This window comes from Formica exsecta, unplaced genomic scaffold, assembly GCF_003651465.1.
Source record: "Formica exsecta isolate Colony F162 unplaced genomic scaffold, ASM365146v1 scaffold295, whole genome shotgun sequence".
NCBI lineage: Eukaryota > Metazoa > Arthropoda > Insecta > Hymenoptera > Formicidae > Formica > Formica exsecta.
This window is the reverse complement of record NW_021850207.1, coordinates 500,530-515,793: the sequence shown is the minus strand read 5'-3', so window position 1 is coordinate 515,793 and position 15,264 is coordinate 500,530. Positions and strand designations below refer to the sequence as shown.

The 15,264-nt window shown below is 34.6% G+C and overlaps 2 protein-coding genes across 2 annotated transcripts; one reads left to right on the top strand and one right to left on the bottom strand.

Annotated features, from left to right (window-relative positions):
- Window positions 1–1,820: 1,820 nt before the first annotated feature.
- Window positions 1,821–6,984, top strand: LOC115237435. The gene is made up of 6 exons (XM_029810463.1): window positions 1,821–1,961; window positions 2,201–2,419; window positions 3,288–3,470; window positions 3,880–4,092; window positions 4,689–4,895; window positions 5,084–6,984. The coding sequence occupies exons 1-6, from the start codon at window positions 1,854–1,856 to the stop codon at window positions 6,599–6,601; spliced, it is 2,448 nt and encodes an 815-aa protein (XP_029666323.1). The 5' UTR covers window positions 1,821–1,853; the 3' UTR covers window positions 6,602–6,984.
- Window positions 6,985–7,155: 171 nt separating this feature from the next.
- LOC115237411 lies at window positions 7,156–8,751 on the bottom strand. The gene is made up of 3 exons (XM_029810420.1): window positions 8,425–8,751; window positions 7,671–8,237; window positions 7,156–7,197 (listed from the first exon to the last, which is right to left on the bottom strand). The coding sequence occupies exons 1-3, from the start codon at window positions 8,749–8,751 to the stop codon at window positions 7,156–7,158; spliced, it is 936 nt and encodes a 311-aa protein (XP_029666280.1).
- Window positions 8,752–15,264: the final 6,513 nt, after the last annotated feature.

Genomic DNA, 15,264 nt, shown 5'->3' with positions numbered 1-15,264 from the left:
GTTATATTATGTTTGAATATTCTCGCTGTTGGCTTCTGAGCCATATAGTTTCGATAGGCGGCCGATAGGTGACAACGGCGTCGCTAGGGAAATGATTAATTTGTTAATTTTCGATGAAAAATGCAATAAATTATGAAAATAATGATGGAGCAATGCGAAGCAATTAAGGAGCAATCGTTTGAGCTATAAATTATTAAAATTCCAGCGCTTCCAGCGCCAACTTATTTCCGGTTTTTAAATCTTCATTATATGTTAGTTTTTTAATTAGGATTTAACCGATAAACATCAGCGTAATAATGGAGCAATGCGAAGCAATTAAGGAGCAATCGTTTGAGCTATAAATTATTAAAAAATATGAACTTCCAGCGCCAACTTATTTCCGGTTTTTAAATCTTCATTATATGTTAGTTTTTTAATTAGGATTTAACCGATAAACATCATCAAACTCTGCGTAATAATCAGCTCTCGATTGCACCTCCCTTCAATTTCTTTTTCTGGTAAAATAAATGGAGGGAAATATATAAAAAAATATAACGCGGAATTTTTCTTACATACATATAATATGATTAATTAGAAATTTGATAATTTAATACGAAATTGAAAATATAATTATTGCTTATTGAAAATTTTTGAGTAAACTGTCACTTTCGGAGAAACAATAAAATATTACATATGTATATAAAACCAAAATTGCAAAAAGATATCGTCATTTTTCGTATAACATTTAACGAAAATCTGACAGTATATCTATCACCGAGCAATTACATAAAGGTGAAAAAATTAATTAATGATGTTAATAATTAAAACTCCTTCGATTTTGAAAGAACACGGTTAAAATTATAGAAATAATTATATAATTGAATAGACTCCCGCGTTTCGGAAATATTCGAAAATGTATTTATTATTATTATTATTTTGAATATTAAATATACATATTCACGATTTTGCTTTTCGTACTCGTAGCAAATTGAATTTTCACTTACGCTTGTAAGCCGTGCCTATTCCGTTTAAGGGGAAATGCATGGTGTAGCGGCTGAATTAATGTAGACAAGAGGAGATAGGCTTCGTGCACACTTACAATAATGCGCATAAAATATTTTTTTGACCTGTTACGCGCTATATGGTTTCAACCTGCAATTTTGTTTACATCATAGAAAAATTTCTATAATAAATACATAATCCAGAGAATGATCATTTATTATATAATCAACGCCGGCATTAAGAGAGTGAAATTTATTAAAGTATTATTACGTTTTTATTAAATAATAAATATTTTTAATTAATTATGAAAGAGAATATGCATATAATATATCCCGTCATACGCGCAAATGAGAAATATTGTAGGAGACATTTGTAAATTTAATAATTTTGTAATATTTGTTTATAAAATAATATAATAAATACAGGAACAAAAAATAATTCAATTTCGATATATAAAAATAATATATGAAAGTATATTCAACACCTGAACAAGGAGTGGACATCTGCCATTGAAAGTTCCCCTGTTGATCAAGTGAACCTTTATTGACTCAAATCGTACGCAAAACGAATCGGCCAACAACCGCGTGCATATAAACTTTTCATTCCCCTTCCGTTTTTCTTCCATCCACACCTTTCTACTTCCTTCCGCTTCCGTTTGGTCGGTCGCACATGAGGGCACGCAAGCGCGCCTGCAGACTGTACGGCGAAGTCTATCCGCCGTATACGAGGGGGTTTTCAGTCCGCGAACATACGCGATCAGGTCCGTTTCGGAAGAAGACTGGATTTTAACGCGTAGCGAATTGTCAAATGTGCGAGTCGAATTTTTATGCGGTGCGCAGAGCGTGACCGTGGAAATTTTATGTGACCAAAAAATGCAAATCAATAATTGTTTATTAAAACGAACTCGCCGGACAACAATGGAAACTGGAAGATTAGCTATATCGCGCGCCTTTGTTTGCTGTTCAAATATAATTTTCTTGGTGAGTCATCAATTATTTATTTCTCGAATATAGAATCTTATTTTATATCTGTTTTTAATAAATCTTGATTGATAATAAAATAATTACATTTAAGAGTAAATAAATACACATATGAAATAATATATTAGCTAACATGACGCAAATTGGTTCGATATATCTCGTGTAAAATGATTATTGTAAATTAATTATCATCAATCAATAAAATTTTTATAAAAATCCGGTCCCATTCTTTTCTTCAGATTTCAGGTTTTGCATTGATGTCATTAGGTGGATTATTATTAGCCGATAATGAACGGATTTTATTATCACGTCTACTAGGACCTGGTGACATTCATCCCGATCAACCACTCTTTTATTATCTGGCTTTTGCTATAGTTGCACTAGGATTTCTCATCGCCATCACCGGGCTTTTCGGATGCTGGGCGGCTTGTCTCTTCAATCGCTGCATCACAATCTTCGTAAGAGAGAAAGATCTCTATATAATATTTTTTAAATCTAACAATTTAATAATTTTATACACGTGTTTAATAATATTTTGTATCTTTGCAAATATAGCGCGCCAGTGTTTTTGTATTTTTCTATTATTTTATTCGATAATATTCAATATTTAATGCATATAACATCAAAAATTTATTTCTACAACGTATCAAAAATCTACATAGTTATTTGCTATAATCGTTTTTTTATAGTGATAATTTTAACGATGTAAATCAATAAAATATATAGAATTAATTGTAATTGTAACGGTCTTCGCGTATTTATATGAAGAAAAAATTCGTTTGAATTAAAATCGAGATATGTTAATCACGCAATCAAAATCTATTTTATTTGTAATATTTCGTTGTGAATTCACTACGGTGTATTATTCATCAAGCCTATCTAAAACTAGATTTCCTACTTTGGAATCAGTCACGCGTCGTTGCCCGGAAACGGATCTGCTCTTATGCAGACACGCGCGTAAATAAAAGGAGGGCGCGTCCGAGCACCGGGTAAAAACACTAATTATTTGCTCATGGACGAGCGAATGTGAGTTAGCTTGTCGAGGGAATAAATAATACGCGATGATGCTGTTTTTTTTGAAAAGTAAAAATTGCTTAGCGTTTCCAATTTTTATTTATACACCAGTGGCAGAGAACATTGAATTAAAAATATACGTAGAAAAATATATATTATTGTTATTAAATTAATATAAATTAAACAGATATATTATACATATATGAGTGAAAGAATATCGTTCCTCTGAATATAATCGTACATTGTAGCATGCAAGATTGGTATCTCAATCTAGGTGGTTTGAGATTGATCTTTCGCTTTTGCACCTTCCAGTATCTCGTGACGATAATCTTGCTGCTCCTCGGTGAATGTACCGTGTGTATTATCGCTGTTTTTTGGCCTCACATATTGGGGATCGATGTAAGACCGGCACGTCTGATACGCGCTTTGCAACGCAGTTACTCTGTTCCTGGACGCGAACAATTCACGGCAGCCCTCGATCTTGCACAAACGACGGTAAGAAAATTTATATCATTTTTTAAATTTATATAAAAATAAAAAATATAGATTTGAAAGATCTCGTTGTCATTACTATTTAAATGTTGCAAAAAAATTTATTTGTCGACACATTAATTCGTATATAAAATATTTTTAATAAATCAATATAATAAAAATTAAGATTGTAAGAAAAAGATTAAACTTATTTATTTGATTATTTATTTATATATTTAATGTTTCTTTTTACACAACTCCTTATGTTTTATATATTTTATAGCCAAAATTATAAAATAAATAAAAGTGATTGTGTCAGCATATTATTGTACATCTCCATCGTAAATTTATGTTACTCGGATGATTAGCTATTGGCTATTGTATCCATTGTAACAAAAAGAAATACGCGTTGCTATCATTGTGACGATTACAGTTTGCCTGTTGCGGCATAAACGGAAGCAGCAATTACGGCACGTCGTGGTGGCGGCTGCAGGAAGTCGGCCGAAGAGAATTAGTAGTACCTCTCAGTTGTTGCACCCTGAATAATGCCAATGAGACGGACTCTTTCCTCAACCCTGAGCCTGCCAATCTCACTCTCTGCCAGGCTCTGAACCCTGCCGAACATCAATACGCCCGACACACAGTGGTATGCGCGATAATCAGGAAGTTATTGCTCCCCTTTTTTCCTTTCGCCGTGCGAACGCATGCGAGACGGCACTTTCGGTTCTCATTAAAGATAAAACGCGGAGACCCGCATATATCAAACGGGGACAAATGCGTTAAATATAGAATATCGACATATTGCCGATAGAAAGACGATTTGCAGGACGCGTTGCGTTGCTATTTTTTATACAACTCCCATTTTATATAAAGTTGAAAAGTTATTTTATTTTAATAAAAAAATAAAATTGCGTATCTTGTGCGAACGCGAGAATGTTTCTGCGAAATAATATTTGAGAGAATTTTCATTTCTATTTCGACAACTATCGATTCACTTCAGCATCGTATTCTGTACATAAATTTTTCGCGCTTTGTTAGAAAATTTGTGATAAAGCCGGCATGTTCTCGTGCTCGAATTTTAGAGAATCGTATACTGGCTTTTGTCTTGTCTGGCAAGGTCTTCATGAAGGAAGACTAAGGTTTGTGAGCGAATTTATTTAAATGCGGGTAGCCCTGATATTTCATTCTTGCAGTCATATTTTTGTAACAGTATTTTTCATAATTTCTTTGTTCTACATTCAGGGTTGTCTTGAACATATCGAGAAGTGGATGCAAGATCAAGCATTGATCCTGCTGGCTATTGTATTAGCTGTTATGTTTGTCGAAGTCATAGCGCTCCTCAGCATACTTCTCGCTTGCTCGCGAGGAAACAGGAGAAGCAAGTCGCAGGCGTCGACATTTACCTCCACGCAGACTTTAAGTCCATTCACCGAGAGCGATCACGATTTTAGTAAGAAAAGTTTCTTTATCTTAAATCCGTACGATTATATTTTACACGCCTTTATACATTTATAATCTCTATTATTGATTGCATATTTTTTTTCACCATGTAAATTATATGGATTATAGGTATAGGTATCGAGAACAGGATGCATACGGCCGGGACGACGTTTGGTGCCAAATCATGAAGATGGCTGGAGGGCAGTCAAGGACGGACAGCAGTTGACGTTAAGGACTCGAATAATCGAGAAACTATATGCGATGATACTAAATATAGTGTATTAGCATCGAATAAAAAGAGTATAATCGAGGAATGGAAAAATCCTCCCAAGTACTCCGAGGATTTATTACGGAGCGATCAAACGTACGAGGAACGGGCGGTCGACGTTATAATCGATAATCGTCCTCAGGAATATCTTAAGAGATTCTCACAAAACGCGCCGCCTTCAAAAATGGTGAATGATAATGTCAATAAAAATAGCAACGATAACAAGCTGATTAAGATTAAAAGACCTCAAGGTGGCGGTACAGTCAGAAGCATCCCCATTAAAGATTACCAAGCATCGATCGCGCATAACATCGGTACATTGCGACGATCCGTGGCACCTCAATCGCAATTCGAGACTTTAGTTTCCGAACCTGAAAAGAGCGTTTATATGGCGTCGAAGAAAATAATTCCTACAGCCAGTAACTTGCATCATCGAACAGCGTCGCAGATTACATGCATCGCCGCGCAAATGGAAGCCAATAATAATCGCAAGAGATCACTCTGCCACTTTTGCAACAGTCAACGCGATCCACGTGGCTGCTGCTGCGCTGATCCAAACAAGAACACTGAAGAGAATCGATATTTTAGTAAGACGGAAGATCAGAGATCGCAGGACGGATCCGACATAGATGAATATTTTCACAGGGGCTCACGCAGGAGATTCAGCTCGAGTTACGATCGCCAGCCTTCGAGATGTACGCGTGAATCTTCGGGAAATACAGTAATGATAACGGCGTGTACAAAAGATGGAAGAGTGATGGAAGACACGGATGCGTTGCAAGTAGCGGAGGGTCATGTTGGTCAAAAGATATCGGCGTACGAGCAGAATACTCGACATAGTCTGCGTGGCCCCAATCCTAGGTATCGATCGCTCTTCGAGGTAAGGGGACATCGAAGCATCGGTGTGCCGTTGGTAGGTATGCACAACGCCTGCGGCTTACCCGTCGTAGCTTCCTGGCACAATCATGAGCTTCTGGATCCTCTGCGGATTGCGAGGACTGTGACGTCTGTTTACAAGAGTCCTCGCACTGTTCCAAACGTGCGACGTCGAACTCAAAAACGGAAAGCGCCGCAGCCGGATCGCGCGATGATACATTCTAGAGACGATCGCAACGTTACAAGATCGGCAATCAAGTCGATGGTTTATCCGGATGCTGTTAACGTTGGCGAGAGATCCAGGCGGAGGCGTCGCCGCTCATCATTTACCGCGACGAAAGGATCACTGTCTTCGAAGAATTCCTTCAAGAAAACGATGAGATCCAAGAGGCACGGGATTAAAGTAAGTTCGCTGGTAGATACTTTTGGCAGGAAATCGATGAAACTTGGAAGCGCCAAACGGACGACTCTGTATGCTAAAGACGACGGGGAGGAGGCTGTACAAGTTCTAAAAAGCTTATGTTTGAATCCTCTAGCGCGTGCCAATCCGGAAACGGATATGATGTGGTAAAGCGAGGGTACTCATTGACGCACTTTCTTGCTTTTATTAATTAATACATTAATATATTTGATCAAACCATTTAAAATAAAAAAGAAAACATAGATTTCATCAATTGTGCAAAAGATTTAATGGATATCGTTTACTTCGCTATTTAATTTAAAACCAAATATACATAGAAAAAAAATAGCAAAGTACGAAATAAGAGCTTTTTTATTCAGTCTTATTTTTATCTATTATCTCTTATGTGTTTGCTTTTACTTCTCGTATATTCATACGAGTAAATTAGTTACGCATATGAGTTGTGTGTAAATATATATCGGACATAATGTTATTGTTATTGGATTTTATATTTGAAGTTTTATAATAAACGGAATCCTTGCTGCCCTCTTTCATTAAAGTTAAGCTCTGTTTTATTATTTTATTATTTATGAAATGTTTTATTTATTATGAATTGTTTTATTAATTATGAAATATGATTTGTGTATTATGATATATTTCTATGTAAAACTTCTTTTTGGAAAACATTATCTTTTTTGATGAATCTTTAGCTCATTACAAGAGATTTATACTAATATTGTTATAAATGTTATAATAGCAGAAAACATCTGAAACACAAGTAAAAATTTATAGTTATATTTCAGTAATGGTACAAGAGGAATATAGATTGATCTTACCGAAAATAATATAGTTAAATCTAATATGAAGAATTCTGCGGCTGTGAAGGTATACCTCCTATGATAAAAATATAACATTATCTCAATTTTGTCCTGAAACAAATTACTTTTATTAAATAATTTATAATTTTGCTACGGAGCAGGAAGTAAGGGAGAAAAAAACCTAAGGTTTACCATGCGGCATTTTTTGTTTTGAAAGGATAGCCCATATTTTAATACACGATCTTCAACGCGATTTGCCTGAAATAATAATAATAATATTGTACTCGAGATTTTTTTCTCTTAGCAATTTAGATGCATTGAAATATTCTGCTCTCAAGAAAATGTCAAATAATTATAATAAACATTTTAAAGAAATAATCTTAAAAAAAATAATATTTTACAGCAAAGCTTTCTATATTTACTTCGTAAGCCACAAAGTGATACATTCCGTACAGGTAAACGGCTTGAAAGAATAAGTCCAACATAGTTATGATCTCATTGTCATCTATGCCTTTTGTTGCCAATACATATATATTTTTGACGAATTCTAGCAATAAAGATAGGGAGGTAAAGAAGATACCTATCCCGAACAACCTATTTATCTGATCCGCACTATCGAGGAGCATACCGTGCAAATAGCGCACGTCGTAAACCGTGATTTCGCCCGGCGATCCAGTAATCGGTAACTGCGAAACGTGAGGTATTATCGTTTCGTTCAGATGATGGAAACGTTGGCCTATCAAATCCAGAAATATGCCGGTTATAAAGACGCAATAAGTGCCTATGACAAATGGAACGACTCCCTCGAATATTGTTTTTACTATTGCCGTCGTTCCTTCCGGTATGCTGTCATCAATGGAGTCATATGTCTTTCTAATCAGATCGATCGTTGTTAATACGAAAAATAACCATATGAATTTGTGCTTATCCTTCCTTTCATATCCTAATGCTCTTGCCTTGTCATCATACGTTTCCAGTTTGTCGGAAAACTGAAAAAAATTACCGGACGCGGTGTAATAAGCAATGTATTTGAATCCTCGCACACGCACATCTCATTTATTTTTTTTAAATTTTACAAATTAATTACTTTTGATGAATATTTATATATATATACATATTTTTAATATTATATTTTACTATATAAATATATGTATTTATTACTCTGCAATTATTTACCTTGATAAAATCTTGGTCCTGAAAGGCCGCCACACAATTATAAGGAATTAACGAAGCGATAAAGACAGTAAACCGCACGATATCAAAAATTAGCATCTTTTTATTAGCTTCTTTTTCAAGAAATGCAATGTACATATCATAGTAAAACATACCCGAGTACGCACAATGAATTAATATCCATAATCCACAATAAAAACGGTTCCAGGCGCTTGGTTTCAATCGACCATTTACTAATTTGCACGGAAGTAAACCCATTATTCTATTGATCATTGTTATAAGCTTTAGGTTTTGGAAAGGCGTTTGTAACGTTAATATCGTTTTTGACATGGCGAAAAAATGAAGCGCTATTCTCGATAGACTAACTTGACGAACAGCTTTTGATAAGTTATTTTTAACGACTACACAGTGCAAAGCTAGACGATTCGTATAACACCGTAACGATTATCAGAGATACCATGTGACTTCTATATAAATGAGGTCTATGTAAATTATTGTCTTCGATTTTTATCTGTCTTCATATTGCTATTAAATTGCGGCTTTTTTTAACGCACACGAATATTTTCCGATGCAGCTGACGTGTGACAGAAGATAGAGATTAAAATAGCGATAAAACTGACATAGTCGCGTCATCGATAAATGTCAAATCATGCATATAGCGTCGTGAATCCATTTGCGACACATCAGTTAATAAAAGTGAAACATGTATTTACCTGAAGATACGTGTTACGATTCCGTTCCATATCGAATCACGTAACGGTCGTGTAGACATACAAAAATATGTATATAAACCTACGTTGTTCCATACTATCGGTGACATAGAAATCATCATTAATTATATTGCGAATTAATCAAGTTGCAGGCATTTATATGTTTATCACGATGTGTACTCAATAATTCTCTTTATTAAAAAATAATTATTTATTATTAAATTTTATTAATCTTTTTTTTCTTACATAATTATTTGCTTGTCTTACGAAAACGTGTAAATATTGTAGTAGAAAGATTATACTAATATCATGAAGTAAGTAGTTATTGTTGCAATAATCTAGAAATAAAAATTTATTTTAAAAAACAACAGAAGTGCAATAATTTCTTTTATAATTATCTTTTGCATGCACGAGAGTAACAATAATTTGTATAAAATAGAAAGGTACTTACAGATTGAAATAAAGGTAAATTAATTATAAAATATCCTGCCGCATCAAAAGACACTTGAGTATTCAAAAAATACGTCAAGATTTCAATCTTTTTCTAAAATGAAATAATTTACAATTGGATACGAAAAAGAAGATTATTCTTTATTAGATAATCGCAATTACCATTGTCTGTTCTGAATTTACAAGCGCAGTCATACCTCCGTTTATGATACAACCGATTTTATTTGCCTGAAATATGCAATTGTTTATATCATAAAATAAATTTTATAAATAGAATAAAATTATTTATGTAAATGCAATGAGTTTCATATAATAGATGAAATAGAGATTTAATTTTTCGTATACCTCCTCCGCTGTGTAGTGGCAAATTGTGCACAGAGTCAACATTTGCATAAACGGGGGAAGGACGAAGGCGCAAGATATCAATGGCTTCTTGTGTCGAAAGATATGTACATTTCCAAGAACGTGCATCATAAGATTCGCAAACCATAGCAGTAAAGGATTTCTGTATATATCACTAAAAGCTCGCTGAGCATCGTAAAGCATCGAGTGCATAATTTGCATATTCGAGATCTCGATCGTATTTGGTCCGTGTCGTTTTCTATTCCACGATACCTTCGGCACGATCTTCTCGTTTAAATGTTTGAAACGTACCAGTATCAGATACAACAGGAGAGATTTCTCAAAAGTACCGTAAATATGCATGCATATCGTGCAAATATCCGAAATCGTCACGAACAATATGATATCCGTCGATCTCTCGTGCATTATCACGCTCATAAGCAACAGATTAATGGCGGTAACTAAAAGCATTGCAATTCTGGGTATCCATAAATTGTCCCTCCTTTCGTTTTTTATTCGTGCAGCTTCGTGGTCGTAACTATCCAGTCGATCGAAAAGCTGCGGCGAAAATTTATATCAGAGAAAATGTTAGAGCTCTCGCGGGGGATGGGGGGAACGCAACTAATTTAAAGGATGTACCGCTTTTTCGCTTTATTATCCTCCTCTCACCTTGCCAAAGTGATTTTGCGAAGAGTAAGCAGCTATGACGTTGACGCTAAGACTTATATACCCCATTATATGTTTGATCAAGTCTATCGTCATTCTTAGTTGAATATGGGCTAATCTCAGAAAATTACTTAACAAGAAGCAGGTGTACGAAACGTAGACGCTTATCCAGAAGACGCAAATAATGTAAAATGGCCTAGAACAACGTTTCAATTGACCCTCTGTGATTTTATTGGCAAACATTCCGCACAATTTGAACAACAATAGAAATGGCTTCATGCGTTCCGCGCATCGTCTATAAGATTTGAAATTTTTTCTTAATACACGTCGTTTTAATGCGCACATACTTTTCCAGATAAATTTTGCTTCTTTTTTCTTTCTGTGACGTTTTTTTATGCTTACGTAAACGCGCGTTAATAGTTGATATTTATTAAAACTCAAAAGATATTATGCTTTAAGTATTGAATACGTTGTTCGGAAAAAAAATCAGTTTAGCTGCGATCGAACGTGCCCGTAAACTGTATCGCGGTTTGTATAAGACTATTCGTAAGGTATTTATTTTTCCACCCTCGCGTGCTGATGATTACAGCTGTACACCATTAGCCACATTTCGCTACTTAAATAATGGTTTGAAAGAAGATGAGGTACTTTTTTTTGTAAATCAGTTTTTTCCTATTATAATAAATTATATATTCATACTATTAATTATTATTACATAGTCATCAGGATTGATATACCAAAACAACATAATTATCTCGCAAAGAAACTTATTTAATAAAAATATATAAAATTAATTTTTATAAAATATTCTATTTTTAAACAAATTGTTAATTGTAAATTTTTGTAACATACATGAACCATTATAATGTCTTATAATTAAAATTGCTAAAAGATTATACAGATTGCATGATTCATAGATTTTTCCTTCAACAGCAAAGAGAGAGCAAAGCCGGCAAGTTATCATATTTTTTCGGAGGTTACCATAAGCATGCTATTATGTATCGACTATTGAAATGGCTGAGCTTGCCAGTTTCTTTTCAGTTTGAAACGTTTCCCATAGCTAGCGTTGTCAAATAAATAGTAATGCTATTGACGATAAATGTTATCATGCAAGGAACTAATATCAAATATATATGCATAATTATATAATTTCTTATTTATAGCTTATTTATAGCTAAATACTATTTATTGGTTAGAATAATTCTTCTTTACATTTTTTTAATACATAACAAATTTTTCCATGGAAAGATTACATATAGAAACATTTTCACATAATTTCCATAAACGTTAAATTGTTATATCATTAATTTTTATGCATAATTATATAATTTCTTATTTATAGCTTATAAATACTATTTATTGATTAGAATAATTCTTCTTTACATTTTTCTAATATATAACAAATTTTTCCATGAAAAAATTACATATAGAAACATTTTCACATAATTTCCATAAACGTTAAATTATTATATCATTAATTTCTATGCATATATCCAGCTTGCTTTATTTAAAAATTTTTTGCTAATTAAGAAAAGATAGAATCAATTTTAATTTGATGCTTGAACATCTTATCAGAAATAGTATGATAGCGAGATTGCGCAATAGCGTCGACATTATATTCCTGGTAGAATAAATAAGAAATCTTGCGCCCCCCTCTTTTCTCCCGATCTCTTGCGACGAAGCGTTTAAATGTAAGATTCGAAAATCTTGTCCCTGGATGAGTGGCTGTTCCGGGGGCAGTCGATACATTCTTATTTCCATACAAAGCCTTTCAATTTCCCTACTGAGCCTTTGATATTTTGCAGGACGAGGGTCCCCTTTACCCATACTCTCTTCGTGCGTCTCCGCGATTCCTCCCTCGTTCCCATTGATCCCAACCCAGCTTTCCTTTTTGCGTGGAGAAATTATGTAAACCGCTATAAAACGTGTCCGGATCAAAAATTTACAAAGGATCAGGCGGACATTGACATTTCGTCAATGTGGAGAATATCTGTGCTTGCTGATTAATTTTTTCGATACCGTATGCACGATAGCTCCGAAAATCTTTCTTTTCTCCGATATAAAGAGATAGGATATTTATATATGAAGTTTTATATCTTTATATATAAAGCTTATATAACTTAATGCAAAAATAACTCATGCAGAACTCGATGCATCGCGTAATCGGATCACGCATTGACAAATTTAAAGTAGAAGTTTGACTCGATAACGACTGAAACGAAAGCTCTCTCAGATGTGAAATTTTTTTCTCCTGATATCTTTGTCGGGAAGCCGCGTTAGTGCGTGTGAAAGCACAATGATCTTTCTCAGATTGTCAAATGCGACGTCGTTTAGTCGCGGGCACTTTGCAATGATGTATCGTTCGTTCTCATGAAGAGATGGACGCAGTCAGGATATTGTGCTACTTTTGCGAGATCATAACCAGCAGTATGGCCCGACACGCGTTAGACAATTCGTTACGCCGAAAATTTCTTACTTTCTCGCCGAAACCCTTTTCTGAAATTTACCGCCAACGAAGAACGACACTTAAGTTCCGACGTCCGATATAGATGTTACAGATCGCCATTATGTCCGAGGCTCTTGATGTATTATGGCAATTCTTTTGTGATACAAAATTGTTAAGACATGCATGAAAATTGAATCTTTCGACGCATCCTCAAAAGAACGCTTAGTCATCAAATACAAGATTCCATATTTTTATCACCGTTGACTATGCTGATATGTGACAAGTGTTGAAAATTAAAACGATAAAATAATTTTAAAAATATAATTTAAAGAAAAAAATATTATTAACAAACATCTCTTAAGAAGAGATTCCAAGAAAAAAAATCTCTCGTAGCTTTTGTATTCGTACCTAATTATACATATAATAATTAAAAAAGCAATGTTTTTATTTTTGCAAAAATGGAATAATTACAGTTGTTTGAATGGTAATAAGTAAAATTGGATTTAGTTTGGCACTGCGGTTATTTTAGTCAATGTTATGCATTTATTATGATATTCATATTTTAAGAATTGAATCATATTTTCAATATCCTCTCGCACATAATGTCAATATAACGAATAACAGCAGCATTGCGAGAGGCACTGCAATTCGTACGAATATCGGGCACGTTCTTCGGAGATCGTTAAGCTCAACATGGTGCCGTTTTGTGTGTCGTGCGATCCTTAGGAACTCTCATTGATTTCTGTTGTGTCGACACAACGGCGATAATGGATCTCAGGGTCCATCCACTGCGAATGAACGGTCCGGTAGAAAGATTAATCGTGAGCGATGCAAATGACGAGGTGAAGAGGCGGTGTCACCTGAATGAAAGCCCATTACGAGGATCTTCCAGGACAAACCCTCGATCGCGAAAGAGCGGGTCGAGAAAGAGGGAGGTTGGAAGAGGCATCGGACGAGCGAACGGAGTGACATTGTGTCAGTGAAAGTTGGATGAAGTGACACTCGAGATAAATGTCCTGCCGGTGTTACACATCTAGAGATTCTCCCGCCCTCGTCCTGTCTTCTGTGTTGCATCGTTCATATATATCTGTTTTTTTATTTTTTTTTTATTTTTTTGTACTTACCTTCCCATCCCTCTCGAACCGCAAGATAATCGTCGTTGTTCTTGGTTAATCACGGCGTATTTTTTACAAATTAATAAAACGTGCCCGGTGATAATTTGTTTGATTCAAACGTTTCTTCTACTCTTGTAAAAAAAAAAAATCGTAGTATAGTTTAGCATTGTAGTATCAACGACGCAATCTTGCCGCGTAAGTGATTCGCATCGCGTTTACGATGCTTCGGCGGATGTTAAAGGCTTCCACCTTAACTCACCGAGAAATCGGGGATCATTAGACAAACGGCCGGTTCAACCCCAGACGGCTATTCGCTTTCTTGCAACTGTCCGGTTGACCTAAATCTTGGGAACCGGCGAACTGACGGACCGGACGGAATTCCACGCAGATGGTGGCGCGTTGCGCCACGGAACATATATAAATTTTCCTCTTCTGCCTAGAGACCCTTTGTTACATCGTACGGTTTTTCCCTTTTCCCTTGTACGCGTACGCGGCCGTGCATTCTTTAGACAAAGAATAGAGTGCGCTTGAGGAACGGACAACTAGAAAACGACTAAAAAAATGAATGTTTTAGAGAAAAATATTAATGAAAACATAAAAAATAAACTTTGTCGATTAAAAGGTGATATATAAATTTTCAATGCTTGGAAAAATATCTTTTGATGTTAATTCCGATGATAATTCCATATAAGTCCATATTCTTTATGAGATATACATGAGAGATAAAAGAAAATTGTTTCTGCTTTTGTAAAACATTTTTTTCTCTCTCCAGAGATTACTATTTTCAATGCATCGCATTTGCTCTTATGTTTTTTACAGTTAGTTGTGTTTTTTTACATTTTTTAGGCAATTGAAAGAGCTCATAGACCACCTTTGCGAAGGTTTTAAAGCTTGAATTATTGTGTGTACTATAACGGTACTTTTATGGTATTTTTTTAAAAAAGGAAAAAAAGACACGCGAAAGGTTCGGTGAATTACGATATGACATTATATGACACAAAAGGATTTTTTAGTTAGAAAGCCAGTAGAGATAAAGATTTATAGTGCGGTTAATACATTTTCTAACAAATTATCATTAATTAAATTTTTTTAACAATTTATCAGCAAATAAGAT

What these genes read in the sequence shown, in the direction of transcription:
- LOC115237435 (XM_029810463.1), top strand. Translation starts at nt 1,854, where the DNA reads ATGCAAATCAATAATTGTTTATTAAAACGAACTCGCCGGACAACAATG. An exon ending in ATCGCTGCATCACAATCTTC is followed by an intron (nt 2,420 to 3,287) that starts GTAAGAGAGAAA and finishes TGCACCTTCCAG; the next exon opens with TATCTCGTGACGATAATCTT. An exon ending in CCGAGAGCGATCACGATTTT is followed by an intron (nt 4,896 to 5,083) that starts AGTAAGAAAAGT and finishes TGAAGATGGCTG; the next exon opens with GAGGGCAGTCAAGGACGGAC.
- LOC115237411 (XM_029810420.1), bottom strand. Translation starts at nt 8,751, where the DNA reads ATGTCAAAAACGATATTAACGTTACAAACGCCTTTCCAAAACCTAAAG. An exon ending in AGGACCAAGATTTTATCAAG is followed by an intron (nt 8,238 to 8,424) that starts GTAAATAATTGC and finishes AATTTTTTTCAG; the next exon opens with TTTTCCGACAAACTGGAAAC. An exon ending in ATCACTTTGTGGCTTACGAA is followed by an intron (nt 7,198 to 7,670) that starts GTAAATATAGAA and finishes CTTGTGTTTCAG; the next exon opens with ATGTTTTCTGCTATTATAAC.